The sequence below is a fragment of the Microcaecilia unicolor genome, chromosome 3 (genome assembly GCF_901765095.1).
Source record: "Microcaecilia unicolor chromosome 3, aMicUni1.1, whole genome shotgun sequence".
Classification (NCBI taxonomy): Eukaryota; Metazoa; Chordata; class Amphibia; order Gymnophiona; family Siphonopidae; genus Microcaecilia; species Microcaecilia unicolor.
The window spans coordinates 145,717,500-145,735,287 of NC_044033.1; the positions used below are offsets into that span (position 1 = coordinate 145,717,500).

The following is a 17,788-nucleotide window of genomic DNA, read 5'->3' on the forward strand; positions in this document are numbered from 1 at the left end:
TCCAGAGGTGCCCAGTTCAAATCCCACTTGTGATCTTGGGCAAGTCACTTAACCTTCCATTGCTCCAGGTACAAAATTAGATTGTGAGCCCTCCAGGGACAGGGAAATACCCAGTGTAACTGAATGTAACTCAATTTGAGTTACTACTGAAGGTGTGAGCCAAATACAAATAAATAAAACATGAGGCAACTGAGCAGGATAGGTAACTTGTAAAGCTGAAGGTAATTTAACAAAGGACAACATTTGAGAAGATACCCTCATTGAAGATGCCTCAACAAGGGGCTGATCACCTTGAACTGAGTAGAAAAGTCCCTGGATTGAAAACTAGATTAAAATCTCTCTTATCCTTACCCTCTCCTTCTGAAAATGAAGATAGTGCTGAGAGAAAGCCAGGTAGAGGAGCTACTTAAAAAAAACAAAAAGCTAACTATTGTCAAGTCTACAGATATTTTTTAACCTGTAGATTTTAAATAATTTTCAAAGAGAAAAAGTATGCCCACAACTTTGCATATTTTAACTTTTGTGGGAGAAATTGTCTCTATTATAGAACTAGATGAGTGGGTGAGCACATAATGCAGTGCTTTCCCTTTCTTTTTTGGGCTGGGAGATAACGTTCTGCAATTCCTGGTGAGTAATGTTTACATTTTTCTTAGAGGGGACCTACAATAAGCAGCATATGAGATCAAAAAGGACAGAAAAGTGGAGTGGGAGTGGAGGAGTAGCCTAATGATTAGTGTAGCGGGTTTTGATCCTGGTGACCTGGGTTAAATTCCCACTGCAGCTCCTTGTGATCTTGGGCAAGTCACTTAACCCTCCATTGCCCCAGGTACAAAAAAAAAAATAAAAGAAACCTTAGATTGTGAGCCCTCTAGGGACAGAGAAAGTACCTGCATATAATGTGTACAGCACTGCCTACATCTAGTAGTGCTATAGAAATGATTAGTAGTAGAAATGATTGTTAGTAGAAAAGTAATAAAATGTGGGAATCATTTTTCTGGAAGGAGTGCACATATATAGATAGCCTCACATCAACTATCTGTAGACTGCTATGTGTAAATGAGATATTGAAACTGTTGGGACAGGTTGACTTGTGAAGTATGTTCATTAGAGATGCAAAGGCCAAACATTTTCAGTTTTGTTTTGATTTGTTTGGATTTCCCCCCCCACCCCCATCTTTATGTATTGTCTTCTTACATTCATTTCAATAACTTTGGGGGGTAATGATTGTTGCAATTGTCTGGGTCTTGCCGCGTTTGAGTAAGTGGAACTGACGTTTCAGCCATCATGCTGTGGCTTCAGGGTATGCTTTGAGGTCTGCAATTTGTCTTTGTTTGATTTGTCCCAATTAATTTCCAGCCTCGTTCCCATCAGAATTTAAAATTGCGACTAACAAACTTTCCCTCCAAAATTCAAATTTGTGACTAATGGACTTTCCCGCCAAAATTCCCTTACTTCCTGAGGAAACTACCCACCTCAAACCCCAGCCAGTCAGATGTGAAAACCTACTATATAAAGATAAACTGCAGACCTCACAGCATACCCTGAAGAAAGCCATAGAATGATGGCTGAAACATCGGTTCCACTTACTCCAAACGCAACAAGACCCAGACAACTGCAACGATTATGACAGTAGCTGCGGAAACCTAAATAAAAACATAGCCCAGCTTTTGGGGATAATATTCAGCTAGTAGTAGTGTGTGTTCTTAAAAGCTGGCTGCTGCTGCTGGCTGAATTGTGCCTGAATATTGAGCGCTGGCACTCGGTTAACCGGGAAGTACTGATATTCAAAAGGATAGCCACCTGGTTAAGATAGGACAGCCTTCTTGCTGTCCCAAGTTAACTCAGTCATTATCTGTTTCTCCGAGGACAAGCAGGCTGCTTGTTCTCACGACTGGGGTGACGTCCGCGGCAGCCCCCACCAAACCGGAAAGAAGCTTCGCGGGACGGTCGGCACGCAGGGCACGCCCACCGCACATGCGCGGCCGTCTTCCTGCCCGTGCGCGACCGCTCCCGCCAGTTCCTTTTTTTCCGCGCCTGGAGAGAGTCGTGTTTTGCGCTCTCTCTGTTCAGCCGCCGGATCGTTCGATCGCGTATACGCTGATCGTGTTTTTTTCTAACTTTGTTTATCGGTTTTAGTTACCGCCCGGTTTTCCTTTTAAAAAAAAAAAAAAAAAAAAAAAAAAGAAACCTGCGTGTGTGGGACACGCGCTCCCTTTTTTCCCTCGCTTCCAGCGGGGACGCCACATTGCAGCCTAGTGGCCGCTCGGTCGTTTGTTTTTCGTGGTGTGATTTTAGCCACCATTGACGACTTTGACTTCGCCGACGCGATTTTTCCGTCGATGTCCTCGAAGGACCCGAGTGGATTTAAAAAGTGTGGTCGCTGCGGCCGGCCGATCTCGCAGACCGACACCCACGCTTGGTGCCTCCAGTGCCTCGGGCCGGAGCACAATCTCAAGTCGTGTTCTTTGTGTCTCGGTCTCCGGAAACGGACCCAGGTTGCGAGGCAAGTTCTGCGGGACCGTCTTTTTGGAACTTGCGCCGGCCCCTCGACGTCGACCTCGAAGGCATCGGTATCGACGCCCGGCCCTTCGGTACCGGTATCGATGCCCGAGACATTGGCGCCGATGCAGCGACCCCAGGAGAACAGGTCCCGTCGGCCCGCCGGTCTTCCGGTGAGAGTGGGGGTGAGAGGCCGCGTGGGCAGTCGGCCCCGGTCACGCCCTCAGCTCGTGGGCCGCGGGACCGAACCCTGTCTGACCCGGTACCTCGAGACCGAGGGGGATCGACCTCCTCCTCCTCCATGCCCTCCGGCGCCGGTGACGTGCATCGGAAGAAAGACAAGAAGCGTCGTCACCGGTCGCCTTCGGTGCATCCCGATGTCGGAGAGGAGACGCCGCCGAAGCGTCATCGTCGTGAGGAGAGGTCTCCGTCGGTTGTGGACGGGTACCGACGCGTCGGGGTTCCGGCACCTCGGTGCCGTCTCCTGGCCCCCAGCAGCTTCCGGCACCGACACCCTTACCGGCCCCACCGCCCTTTCCCGGCAGCGGGCCTGGACGAGTGCCTCAGAGCCATCCTTCCGGGATCCTGGAAGGGCTGATGCGCCAGGCTGTGGCACCCCGGCGCCGATGACTGTGGCGCCGGCGAGCTCTAGCCCGGCGCCTGGGGCTGTCGACACCGCCGCCGCTTGCGGTGCCGGTCTCGACCCGCCACGCAGGTGGAGTCCCCATCGATGGAGGGAGCTCGTCCCCCGCCGGCGCGGGAGTCCACACCGCTCGACGACACCGAGACCTCGGTGCCTCGACGTCGAGCCGGGCCCGGTACAGGACTCAGCTAATGAGCTAATGTCCGATACCGAGGATGAGGACTCGTGGGGGGAAGAGGAGGACCCTAGATATTTCTCCTCAGAGGAGTCTACGGGCCTTCCCTCGGACCCCACGCCTTCACCGGAGAGGAAGCTCTCACCTCCTGAGAGTCTCTCCTTTGCCTCCTTTTGTGCGGGATATGTCTATCAGCATTCCCTTCCCCGTGGTCTCTGTGGAAGAGCCGAGGGCCGAGATGCTCGAGGTCCTCGACTATCCATCACCACCTAGAGAGTCCTCCCCGGTACCGCTGCACAATGTCCTGAAGGAGACGCTGCTCCGGAACTGGGTGCGACCATTAACTAACCCCACCTTCCAAGAAAGCAGAGTCCCAGTACAGGATCCACTCTGACCCAGAGCTCATGCGGCCCCCAATTGCCCCATGACTCAGCGGTCGTGGATTCTGCTCTCAAGAGGGCACGGAGTTCGAGGGATACCGCCTCGGCGCCCCCGGGGCGGGAGTCTCGCACTCTGGACTCGTTTGGGAGGAAGGCCTACCAATCCTCCATGCTCGTGACCCGCATCCAGTCATACCTGCTCTATATGAGCATTCACATGCGGACCTATGTGCAACCAACTGGCGGACCTGGTCGAGAAGCTCCCGCCGGGAGCAGTCCAGGCCTTATCAGGAGGTGGTCAGGCAGCTGAAGGCATGCAGAAAGTTCCTGTCCAGGGGTATTTTTGACACCTGTGACGTGGCATCTCGTGCTGCGGCCCAAGGTATAGTGATGCGCAGGCTCTCATGGCTGCGTGCCTCTGACCTGGACAACCGCACCCAGCAGAGACTGGCTGACGTCCCTTGCCGGGGGGATAACATTTTCGGTGAGAAGGTCGAGCAGATGGTGGACCAACTGCATCAGCGGGAAACCGCTCTCGACAAGCTCTCCCACCGGGCGCCTTCAGCATCCACCTCCACAGGTGGACGTTTTTCCCGGGCCCGGCAGGCTGCACCCTATTCTTTTGCGAAGCGTAGGTACAACCAGCCGGCCCGAAGGCCTCGTCAGGCACAGGGACAGCCCCAGCGCGCTCGTTCTCGTCAACAGCGTGCGCCTAAGCAGCCCCCTGCGCCTCCACAGCAAAAGCCGGGGACGGGCTTTTGACTGGATCCACGGGAACTAGCCGCCCTACAAGTGTCCGTACCGGACGATCTGCCGGTCGGAGGGAGGTTAAAATTCTTTCACCAAAGGTGGCCTCTCATAACCTCCGACCAGTGGGTTCTCCAAATAGTGCGGTGCGGATACGCCCTGAATTTGGCCTCCCTGCCTCCAAATTGTCCCCCGGGAGCTCAGTCTTTCAGCTCCCATCACAAGCAGGTACTTGCAGAGGAACTCTCCACCCTTCTCAGCGCCAATGCGGTCGAAGCCCGTACCACCCGGGCAGGGAAGGGCAGGGATTCTATTCCAGGTACTTCCTTGTGGAAAAGAAAACAGGGGGGATGCGTCCCATCCTAGACCTGAGAGGCCTGAACAAATTCCTGGTCAAAGAAAAGTTCAGGATGCTTTCCTTGGGCACCCTTCTGCCAATGATTCAGAAAAACGATTGGCTATGTTCCCTGGATTTAAAGGACGCATATACTCACATACCGATACTGCCAGCTCACAGACAGTATCTCAGATTCCGCCTGGGCGCACGGCACTTTCAGTATTGTGTGCTGCCCTTTGGGCTCGCCTCTGCCCCACGAGTGTTTACCAAGTGCCTCGTGGTGGTAGCGGCCTACCTACGCAAGCTGGGAGTGCACGTGTTCCCATATCTCGACGATTGGCTGGTCAAGAACACCTCGGAGGCAGGAGCCCTCCGGTCCATACAGTGCACTATTCAACTTCTGGAGCTGCTGGGGTTTGTGATAAATTACCCAAAGTCCCATCTCCAGCCATCCCAGTCTCTGGAATTCATAGGAGCGCTGCTGAATACCCAGATGGCTCAGGCCTACCTTCCCGAAGCGCGGGCCACCAATCTCCTGGCCCTGGCTTCGCAGACCAGAGCGTCTCAGCAGGTCACAGCTCGGCAGATGTTGAGACTTCTGGGTCATATGGCCTCCACAGTTCATGTGACTCCCATGGCTTGTCTTCACATGAGATCTGCTCAATGGACCCTAGCTTCCCAGTGGTTCCAAGCCACCGGGAATCTAGAAGATGTCATCCGCCTCTCCACCAGATGCCGCACTTCACTGCTCTGGTGGACCATCCGGACCAATTTGACCCTGGGACGTCCATTCCAAATTCCGCAGCCCTCGAAAGTGCTGACGACGGATGCATCTCGCCTGGGGTGGGGAGCTCACGTCGATGGGCTTCACACCCAGGGTCTGTGGTCCCTCCAGGAAAAGGATCTACAGATCAACCTCCTGGAGCTCCGAGCGATCTGGAACGCACTGAAGGCTTTCAGAGATCGACTGTCCTACCAAATTATCCAAATTCGGACAGACAATCAGGTTGCAATGTATTACGTCAACAAGCAGGGGGGCACCGGATCTCGCCCCCTGTGTCAGGAAGCCGTCGGGATGTGGCGTTGGGCGTGCCGGTTCGGCATGCGCCTCCAAGCCACATACCTGGCAGGCGTAAACAACAGTCTGGCCGACAGACTGAGCAGAGTCATGCAACCGCACGAGTGGTCGCTCCATTCCAGAGTGGTACGCAAGATCTTCCGAGAGTGGGTCACCCCCTCGGTGGATCTTTTCGCCTCTCAGACCAACCACCAAGCTGCCTCTGTTCTGTTCCAGACTTCAGACACACGGCAGGCTAGCGTCAGATGCCTTTCTCCTTCATTGGGGGACCGGCCTCCTGTATGCTTATCCTCCCATACCTTTGGTGGGGAAGACCTTACTGAAGCTCAAGCAAGACCGCGGCACCATGATTCTGATAGCGCCCTTTTGGCCCCATCAGATCTGGTTCCCTCTTCTTCTGGAGTTGTCCTCAGAAGAACCGTGGAGATTGGAGTGTTTTCCGACTCTCATTTCGCAGAACGACGGAGCGTTGCTGCACCCCAACCTTCAATCCCTGGCTCTCACGGCCTGGATGTTGAGGGCGTAGACTTCGCTGCGTTGGGTCTGTCTGAGGGTGTCTCCCGGGTCTTGCTTGCCTCTAGGAAGGATTCCACTAAAAAGAGTTACTTTTTCAAGTGGAGGAGGTTTGTCGTTTGGTGTGAGAGCAAGGCCCTAGAACCTCGTTCTTGCCCTGCACAGAACCTGCTTGAATACCTTCTGCACTTATCAGAGTCTGGCCTCAAGACCAACTCAGTAAGGAATCACCTTAGTGCGATTAGTGCTTACCATTATCGTGTGGAAGGTAAAGCCATCTCTGGAGAGCCTTTAGTCGTTCGATCATGAGAGGCTTGCTTTTGTCAAAGCCCCCTATCAAGCCTCCTACTGTGTCATGGGATCTCAACGTCGTCCTCACCCAGCTGATGAAACCTCCTTTTGAGCCACTGAATACCTGCCATCTGAAGTACTTGACCTGGAAGGTCATTTTCTTGGTGGCAGTTACTTCAGCTCGTAGGGTCAGTGAGCTTCAAGCCCTAGTAGCTCATGCTCCATATACCAAATTTCATCACAACAGAGTAGTGCTCCGCACCCACCCAAAGTTCCTGCCGAAGGTGGTGTCGGAGTTCCATCTTAACCAGTCAATTGTCTTGCCAACTTTCTTCCCGAGGCCGCATACCCGCCCTGCTGAACGTCAGTTGCACACATTGGACTGCAAGAGAGCATTGGCCTTCTACTTGGAGCGGACACAGCCCAACAGACAGTCCGCCCAATTGTTTATTTCTTTCGACCCTAACAGGCTAGGGGTCGCTGTCGGGAAACGCACCATCTCTAATTGGCTAGCAGATTGCATTTCCTTCACTTACGCCCAGGCTGGGCTGACTCTTGAGGGTCATGTCACGGCTCATAGTGTTAGAGCCATGGCAGCGTCAGTGGCCCACTTGAAGTCAGCCACTATTGAAGAGATTTGCAAGGCTGCGACGTGGTCATCTGTCCACACATTCACATCACATTTACTGCCTCCAGCAGGATACCCGACGCGACAGTCGGTTCGGGCAGTCGGTGCTGCAGAATCTGTTTGGGGTGTAAATCCAACTCCACCCTCCAGGACCCGAATTTATTCTGGTCAGGCTGCACTCTCAGTTAGTTGTTCTTCGTAGGTCAATTTCTGTTGTTTCCTCGCCGTTGCGAGGTTCCATTGACCTGGGTTCTTGTTTTGAGTGAGCCTGAGAGCTAGGGATACCCCAGTCGTGAGAACAAGCAGCCTGCTTGTCCTCAGAGAAAGGGTATGATACATACCTGTAGCAGGTGTTCTCCGAGGACAGCAGGCTGATTGTTCTCACCTACCCTCCCTCCTCCCCTTTGGAGTTGCGTGTTTCATCTTTTGCTAGTCATTCAACTGGCGGGAGCGGTCGCGCACGGGCGGGGAAGACGGCCCGCGCATGCGCGGTGGGCGTGCCCTGCGTGCCGACCGTCCCCGCGAAGCTTCTTTCCGGTTGGTGGGGGCTGCCGCGGACGTCACCCCAGTCGTGAGAACAATCAGCCTGCTGTCCTCGGAGAACACCTGCTACAGGTATGTATCATACCCTGTACTGCTGCTATATGTTGGCAGTGCCTTGGTAACTCCCAGCTCTGCCCTGACTGCTACCACACCACCTCAGCAAAAGTCTCCCCGGATTTTCAGTGGCACTATCCCATTATGTACCACTAAAAATCCCGGGATCACCCAGTCAGCAGGAGATAACTGGGCAGGAGCCTCTTCTACTCAGTTATCTCTTGCTGAATATCAGCCCTTTTGCTTTTAGTGTGCATTAAAACTCTCCAACATGAGCAAATTGTAGCTTAATGCACATAAATCTATTTTGCATGCACTAAATTTTAAAGCACGTTAATGAACCAAGGTCATGTTAATGAATGCACATCTGTTGTGTTTATAATAGTATTCTTTAACTTTGAACAGAATTAGAGTGAGGAGCAGGACAAGGTTCACAGGATGTCTATACTTTTATTTGTCCATTTCTCAAACACAACAGCTGGGAACCAGATAAATATATCAACTTGAGATCACTACCTGTTGCTCTGTCCAATAAAATGTTTTGCTTCAGGTTAAATTCTACCAATGTGTTTTATTTTGGCTTTGTTTTCATATTGATTCAGGGCCAGCATTAGGGGGCTGCAGACTGTCCTGGGCCATGCCACAGGAGGACCCAAACCTGCTTGAGATGCAGGAGATAAAAAGTTCTGCCCTGGGTCTTATCATGTTTAACATTGACTCTGTATTGATCGAAAGTAGGGCTGCATTTTGTTTAAAAATTTTAATCACGATTAATTGCACAATTTAAAGTACTGATAAGCGCCTTCCTTCCTACCCCCCCCCCCCCGATCCAACATCTTTCCCCCTCCCAACTCTCTTTTTTCACCAGGTCAATTATCTCTTCCCCCCCCCTCCCCCAGGGACCAACATCTTACCATATCTCTCCCCTCCACCCATATTCATTTTCTTTCTCCCCTCCATCCTTCCCTCCTTCCCCTGTACCTCTGGGTCCAACATTGCCCCCCACTTCCTCCAGTTGTCCAGCAAATCTCTCTCTCCTTCCTTCCCCTCCTCTGGCATATCACTCCCCTCACCCCACCTAAGTTTCATCCCCCCCCCCCTCCCTGGTTGTGTACCTCAAAATTAGTCTTCTATTGGTCCCCAGCAGTGGTGGTAGTGGTGTATTTACACTGCCTGCAGCCTGCTCTGAAGGTTTTTCCCTGGTCTGTCCTACCCTTGCGGAAACAGGAAATGATGTCTGAGGGGGCAAGATAGGCCAGAGGGAAAGCTTTGGATCAGGCCACAGGCAATGTATGTGCTGCATCTGGGGACCAATAGAAGACCACCTTTAAGATAGACCTGGTGGGTGGGGGAAGAATTGAGAGAGGGAAGATGTTTGTTGTGTCAATCACAGGAGTAAGTGTCCTACTTGCTCAGAAGTAAAAACAACTCTGGGCTTAGAATTCTCTGTGTAGACCCATATTAAGTCTGCCTTCTTTCATCTGTGCAGTCAATAATTTGCGGACATACTTGTCTCAGGCGTGTTTAATAATAGCCATGCATGAATTTGTGATAAGTTGTATTAAGTTTGTTTATGGAACTGTTTAAGAAACAGCAAACTTGCAGCATGTCCAGAATACGGCAGCTAGAATTCTTCAGGGGCTTAAACTATGTGACCTATTTCTGCCAACTCTGCATTGGCTCCCGGTAGAGAATCAGATTAAGCTTAAAGTGCTGGCATTAGTTTATAAAAGGTTATTTTTAGATTCTGCAGACTTACTTCAAATGAAATTGATTTGATATGAGCCAGTATGTGTTTGTTTCAGTCATTGTAGGTTATGTTGTTGGAAACACCAGATGTGGGTGAGTTGAAGAGGGCCTTTTCCAGTTAGCTCCACTATTATGGAGTTCTCCAGCAAAGTAGCTCTGTTCCTGGTTTAGTTATGTGGCTTTTTGGAAAGCATGTAAAACCTGGTTATTTTAGGAGGCATACTGATTTTAATGTGTCTGTTAATGTAATATATGCTATCCAGTATGTGTTTGTTTAATCACCTGGAGCTTGTGGGCAGTAAATATATATATACTTATATAATAGTTTCACTGTAATCTGCTTTAGGGTTACTTTAACTATAAGCGAATATTACCATTTATAAATAAATATCCATTAATTACCAACTGTTATTTAAAAATCTCTCTGATCTTCAAGGCCCTCAGAGGAAATAGGCTTAAGTACCTTAAAGAGTAGGCTAATTCTTCATACACCTTTGAGACCTCTAAGCCCTTGCCAACGTGACACCCGCCAGTGAGCCTTCCCCACGAGTTGCCCTCACACTCTGGAACTCACTCCGAGAGGACTATGCCTACTCAAGACTATCTCCATTTATTTATTTTATTTATTGCATTTGTATCCCACATTTTACCATCTATTTGCAGGCTCAATGTGGCTTACATAGTACCGTGCTGGCGATCGCCAGTTCTGGTATGACAAATACATAGTGATATGCTAAAGATCATGTGTGACAGACACATTATGAAATAGGAAAGGAGAAGAGTTATGTTATGTTTATTTCGAGTGTTATATTCGTTGTGTTGCAGGGTTTAGGCATTTAAGTTGGATCATTCGGGTATGCCTTTTTGAACAGGTAAGTTTTCAGTGACTTCCGGAAGTTTAATAGGTCTTGCGTTGTTTTCATGGCGTTTGGTAGAGCGTTCCATAGTTGCGTGCTTATATAGGAGAAGCTGGATGCATAGGTTGATTTGTATTTGAGACCTTTGCAACTTGGGTGGTGGAGATTTAGTTATGTGCGTGTTGATCTTGTGTTGCTGGATGGTAAGTCAGTGAGGTCTGTCATGTATCCTGGGGAATCGCCATAGATGATTTTATGAACCAAAGTGCAGATTTTGAACGCAATACGTTTTTCCGAATATAAGCCTGGCTGCGGTGTTTTGAGCTGTTTGGAGTTTCTTTATGATTAGTTCTTTGCATCCCGCGTACCATTGATTGTACCAAGTTGCGGAATATTTCCCTTGGGAAGAAAGGTTTTATTCTTTTGAGTTTCCACATTGAGTGGAACATTTTCTTTGTTGTAGATTTCCCTTGGCTTTCTAGCGTGAGGTTTCGATCGATTATAACTCCGAGAATTTTCAGGCTGTCTGAAACAGGAAGGGTGTAGTCTGGGATGTTTATATAGGTGGGTTTGTTCATGTTGTATTGGGATGAGAGGATGAGACAGTGTGTTTTAGTTGGAATGCATCCGCCCATGACTTCATGATTTTCAGGCTGAGTTTGATTTCATTGGTGATTTCTGTTAGATTATGTTTGTAAGGGATGTATATTGTGACATTGTCTGCGTAGATGTACGGGTTAAGGCCTTGGTTGGCTAGGGATTTGGCTAGTGGGGTCATCATTAGGTTGAAGAGGATCGGCGATAGTGGTGATCCTTGGGGTACTCCACAGTCTGATTTCCAGATATGTTCTAGTGGTTAAGAAACCCTTAATCCATCTTAGTACATTTCCGCCAATCCCAAAGTATTCTAGGATGTATAGTAGTATTTTGTGGTTTATTTATTTATTTTATTTTATTTATTTATTTATTTGTAGCATTTGTATCCCACATTTTCCCACCAATTTGCAGGCTCAATGTGGCTTACATGCTTTTGCCTTTTGCAATTTCTTGTTTGAATTTGGTTAGGAGAGTTACTAGTACTGTTTCGGTGCTGTGGTTGGAGCGAAATCCTAATTGTGATTCGTGTAGTATAGAGAATTTGTTTAAGTAATCTCTGAGACCTGGTGGAAGGAGGATAACCAGTGGGACACTGTCATACCGGGGTACAAATTATATCGTAGTGATAGGGTGAATCGGATTGGTGGAGGGGTAGCATTGTATATTAACGAGAGCCTTGAATCAAATAGATTGAAAATTCTGCAGGAAACAAAACACTCCTTGGAATCACTGTGGATTGAAATTCCATGTGCAAAGGGGAAAAGGATAGTGATAGGAGTGTACTACCGTCCGCCTGGCCAGGACGAACAGACGGATGCGGAAATGTTAAAGGAAATCAGGGACGCAAACAAACTGGGCAACACAATAATAATGGGGGATTTCAATTACCCGCATATAGACTGGGTTAATGTAACATCTGTACACGCAAGGGACATAAGATTTCTTGATGAAATCAAGGACAGCTTCATGGAACAGCTAGTTCAGGAGCCGACAAGAGAAGGAAAAATACTAGACTTAGTCCTTAGTGGTGCTCATGATCTAGTGCAGGGGGTAACGATACGAGGGCCGCTTGATAACAGTGATCATAATATGATCGGTTTTGATATTGGCATTGAAGGAAGTGAAACTAGGAAATCAAGTACGCTAGCGTTTAACTATAGAAAAGGTGATTACGACAAAATGAGAAAAATGGTGAAAAAAAGACTGAAAGGAGCAGCTCGCAGAGTAAAAAACTTGCATCAGGCGTGGATGCTGTTTAAAAACACCATCCTGGAGGTTCAGGACAATATATTCCACGTATTAGAAAAAAGGGAAAAAAGACTAAACGTCAGCCGGCGTGGCTAAACAGTAAGATAAAGGAAATCATTAGAGCCAAAAAAACAATCCTTCAGAAAGTGGAGAAGAGAACCAACTGAAAGTAACAGGATAGATCATAAGGAATGCCAAGCCAAATGCAAAGCGGAGATAAGGAGGGCAAAAAAGGACTTTGAGAAGAAATTAGCGTTGGAAGCAAAAATACATAGTAAAAATTTTTTTAGATACATTAAAAGCAGGAAACCGGCCAAAGAGTCGGTTGGGCCGCTGGACGAAAATGGTGTTAAAGGGGCGATCAAGGAGGACAAAGCCGTAGCGGAGAAATTAAATGAATTCTTTGCTTCGGTCTTCACCGAGGAGGATTTGGGGGGGACACCGGTGCCGGAAAGAATATTTGAAGCGGGGGAGTCGGAGAAACTAAACAAATTCTCTGTAACCTTGGAGGATGTAATGGGTCAGTTCAGCAAGCTGAAGAGTAGTAAATCACCGGGACCTGATGGTATTCATCCCAGAGTATTAATAGAACTAAAAATGAACTTGCGGAGCTACTGTTAGAAATATGCAATCTGTCCCTAAATCGAGTGTAGTACCGGAAGACTGGAGGGTAGCCAATGTTACTCCGATTTTTAAGAAGGGTTCCAGAGGAGATCCGGGAAATTATAGACCGGTGAGTCTGACGTCGGTGCCGGGCAAGATGGTGGAGGCTATTATTAAGAATAAAATTGCAGAGCATATACAAAAACATGGACTGATGAGACAAAGTCAGCACGGATTTAGTGAAGGGAAGTCTTGCCTCACCAATCTAATGCATTTTTTTGAGGGGGTAAGCAAACATGTGGACAATGGGGAGCCGGTTGATATTGTATATCTGGATTTTCAGAAGGCGTTTGACAAAGTGCCGCACGAAAGACTCCTGAAGAAATTGCAGAGTCATGGAATCGGAGGTAGGGTATTATTATGGATTAAGAACTGGTTGAAAGATAGGAAGCAGAGAGTAGGATTGCGTGGCCAGTATTCTCAGTGGAGGAGGGTAGTTAGTGGGGTCCCGCAGGGGTCTGTGCTGGGTCCGTTGCTTTTTAATGTATTTATAAATGACCTAGAGATGGGAATAACTAGTGAGGTAATTAAATTCGCCGATGACACAAAATTATTCAGGGTCGTCAAGTCGCAGGAGGAATGTGAACGATTACAGGAGGACCTTGCGAGACTGGGAGAATGGGCGTGCAAGTGGCAGATGAAGTTCAATGTTGACAAGTGCAAAGTGATGCATGTGGGTAAGAGGAACCCGAATTATAGCTACGTCTTGCAAGGTTCCGCGTTAGGAGTTACGGATCAAGAAAGGGATCTGGGTGTCGTCGTCGATGATACGCTGAAACCTTCTGCTCAGTGTGCTGCTGCGGCTAGGAAAGCGAATAGAATGTTGGGTGTTATTAGGAAGGGTATGGAGTCCAGGTGTGCAGATGTTATAATGCCGTTGTATCGCTCCATGGTGCGACCGCACCTGGAGTATTGTGTTCAGTACTGGTCTCCGTATCTCAAAAAGATATAGTAGAATTGGAAAAGGTACAGCGAAGGGCGACGAAAATGATAGTGGGGATGGGACGACTTTCCTATGAAGAGAGGCTGAGAAGGCTAGGGCTTTTCAGCTTGGAGAAGAGACGGCTGAGGGGAGATATGATAGAAGTGTATAAAATAATGAGTGGAATGGATCGGGTGGATGTGAAGCGACTGTTCACGCTATCCAAAAATACTAGGACTAGAGGGCATGAGTTGAAGCTACAGTGTGGTAAATTTAAAACGAATCGGAGAAAAGTTTTCTTCACCCAACGTGTAATTAGACTCTGGAATTCGTTGCCGGAGAACGTGGTACGGGCGGTTAGCTTGACGGAGTTTAAAAAGGGGTTAGATAGATTCCTAAAGGACAAGTCCATAGGCCGCTATTAAATGGACTTGGAAAAATTCCGCATTTTTAGGTATAACTTGTCTGGAATGTTTTTACGTTTGGGGAGCGTGCCAGGTGCCCTTGACCTGGATTGGCCACTGTCGGTGACAGGATGCTGGGCTAGATGGACCTTTGGTCTTTCCCAGTATGGCACTACTTATGTACTTATGTGAGTTGTTTGGTTACCATGCTTTCTGTCAGTTTGACTACCAGTGGGATAGATGCGACTGGGCGGTAGTTGGTGATTTCGCTCATTTTTTTCTTTGTATCTTTCGGTATCGGGGTGAATAGGATGTTGCCATTTTCCTTGGGGAAGAGTCCATGTTGGAGCATGTAGTTGAGGTGGGATGTGAGGTCTGTCATGAAACGTTGAGGAGCGGATTTTATTAGGTAATTGGAGCAGGCGTCCAATTTACAGTGAGTTCTGGCGGACTTGTTGACCGCTTGGGTGATTGTTTCCGCAGTAAGGGGAGCGAAATTTGTCCAGATTCTGTTTGCTGGGTATTCACCGAGGATTGGGTCTAGACACTCAATGAATTTTTCGAAGTCGGTGGTGTTCTGAGGTAACGTGTTGCGTAGGTTTACAATTTTTTCTTTGAAGTATTTAGCAAGTATGTCGGCTGATGGGGTGTCTGTGTTGGTTGTGATGACCAGTGTGGTGTCTAGTAGTTTGTTCACGAGTTGATATAGTTTCTTTGTGTCTTTGTAGCCTGCCCCTATTTTGGTTTTGTAGTATGTCCTTTTGGTTTGTCTTATTGCATATTTGTATTTTCTTTGTGTCTGTTTCCATGCGTTGTGTGCTCATCTTTTATTTTTTTCCATGCTCGTTCAAGCTTTCTAGTTTGTGTTTTTAGTTTTTTCAGTTCTTCGTTGTACCACAGTATTGAGTTATGTCTACGTGAGGTTCTTGTTTGTAGTGGTGCTATTTCGTCTAATATGCTTCTGCATCTTTTGTCCCACTCTAGGAGATAATATATCAAATCAGTTTGTGGTGTCCATTCGTTATTGTAGATCAGTTGCCAGAATGTTTCCGGGTCTACTTGGCCTCTTGTGGTGTAGGTTGAGTGTTCTTGTATTTGGTTTGAGCCCTTTCAGGAAGCAAGTTTGCTGTTCTCCCAAGCCTTTAATGGCTGTGGTGACTAACCAGCCAACCTCAAGCCTTTTGATACCAATTAATCTAACCACCTGCTTCTATTTGCCCTGAATCCTTTGTCCTACTCATTTTTTCTGTTTAAATGTCCCGATATTGCCTTGTAAGATATTTTGTTGCATTGTTCTGATATTTTGAGTAGCATTTTTCTGTTATGTGAATGAGGTTCTGTGCTGTATTCACACTGTATCTTGTTACTGGTTAGAACTATAATTTAATTTGCTTGCTTCTAAGTTTACCTCGCTGTACTAATTGTACATTGTGCTGATAGTTGGTCATTTTTCTATAGATATGCTGTTACTACAATGTAAGTTGCTTATGTAAAGTTTGTATACCACCTTGGGCAAATCCCTTCATAAAGGTGATTAATAAATTCAAATAAATGAATGAACGAATGCGTTCATGCTTGAAGATGTAACCAAGCTATTGTTTTCTATAGGGTAGATAATTACTCAAGCGGACCGCTGCAGGTGTCATTTTGAACAGACAGGAAGTGTTTGGGTATGGCTAAATAGCATAGTTAACTTACGGTACCTCTTTCACTTCCTTTAAAGATGCCGGCGGAAGCAGTGGCGAACAAACTTACCATCTACTAGTGTTGTGATCACATTTCACAATGAGGCAAGATCAGCTTTACTTCGAACTATCATCAGGTAACTCCTAAGAGCATGGTGCATGGGCTTGAAAGTGATGAACTCTTGAGCATTCGTGTAAACTTTTTTTTCCCTCCATTTTCTTCCATTTAGTGTGCTGAAAAAAAGCCCAATGCATCTTGTCAAAGAAATAATACTGGTGGATGATTACAGTGACAATCGTAAGTTCTAAGATGGCCGTCTTTTCTTTTTCTTCATAATTGCTTTTCAGTTATGCTGCAGTGCTAAAATTATGGGATCACCTCCTTGCCCTCCTTCATCCCTTTAATGTTAGGGTTCTCAACCTAGTTCTCAACACTTAGGCAATTGAGTTTTTAGTATATCTGCAATGAATGTTAATGAGAGAAATTTGCATGCACCACTTCCATCATACACTAATTAATCTTGCACACACTTATTTATTTATTTCTGCTTGATATACTGCAATATGGCCAGAGCTGGGCTTCAATACGGTTTACAAAATTAAAATAGAAGAAAATACCAAAGGGAGGATAGAAGAGAGAGGGAAAAGTTAGATAAAATAATGGCTGTACTGAAGGATTGAGTGAAAAGATGAAATTTGAGTAGTTTTTAAAGCCAGAAAGAGTGAGTTGGTTTCTGATGCAGAGGAGGAGCTCATTCCACAATTTGGGGCCAAGGTGTAATGGAAGACAGTAAACATGAGGAGGTCAGATGGAGTTCTGATGGTGATGGTCTGGCTTGGTGTCTCATGAGGACTAGGTTGAGAATCCCTACCTGAAACATACAAAGAGCATGGTAACAAGCTCCAGATCAGTACTTCTTAACTCAGTTTTTGGGACACATCCAGCTGGTCAGGTCTTCAGGATATCCACAGTGAAACATGCACTTGCTTCTTGGTATGCAAATTTACAGTATACATATTCATTGTGGGTATCCTGAAAACCTGACAGGCTGAGTGTGCCTTAAGAACCCTGGACTTGTGGGTTTTATAAAGGGAATGAAAGTTAAGAGTGTATAGAAGCCTTGTTGACTTCAGTTGTTCTAAGGGAACCCTATTGTATCACTGCTTCTTGGGGAGCATAATGAGACTGCAGCCTCCTGGAGGGTGTCATACCCTAGCAGCAGAACCAAAGTAGTTCGCCATAAAACTTTGAGTCTTATCTTGTCTCCTTTTCTTTTTTATATAGTCCTTCCTACTCACTCTTCAGTTAGTTTCAGGGAGGGAAGGACCCAGATGTTTTGTTTTCAACAGGAATTAATCTCAGCAGTGCTGTGGTAACAGCACAGTGTGTCTTAACAGGAGCTGCCCTGAACCCAAGAAGAATACAAACAGCAGAACCGTAGCTCTGGTGGACTTCTGTGGGAGCCATGCTTTGAATTTGACAACTGTTGAGACCTGACTGGGTGTGCACAATATTTTTTTGCTGTTAGGTCATGCTTGTGTGGGCAGTCCTAGCTCCATGACTTTATGACTTTAATGATGAAAACATTGTTGAAAAAATATGCTGAGGAAATACAGGTTCCTCTTGATGTAAAAAATTAATGCGTTCAAAGATCATTCCCAAGATAGCAATTCTGAATCTTAAATGATGATTTCAAATAGAAATTCAAATAAACATATCCGTGGAAGGCAGTACATGGGCATACTGGATAGGCCATATGGTTTTTCTATGTTTC

General features: G+C 47.1%; 1 protein-coding gene across 1 annotated transcript in view; it reads left to right on the forward strand.

Moving 5' to 3' along the window:
* GALNT2 (polypeptide N-acetylgalactosaminyltransferase 2) overlaps positions 1–17,788 on the forward strand; it is a 483,612-nt gene that overhangs the window by 213,509 nt on the left and 252,315 nt on the right. Inside the window, 2 exon segments of the mRNA XM_030196432.1 lie at positions 16,052–16,150; positions 16,244–16,311. Of these exon segments, the coding sequence (XP_030052292.1) occupies positions 16,052–16,150; positions 16,244–16,311 (167 nt within the window).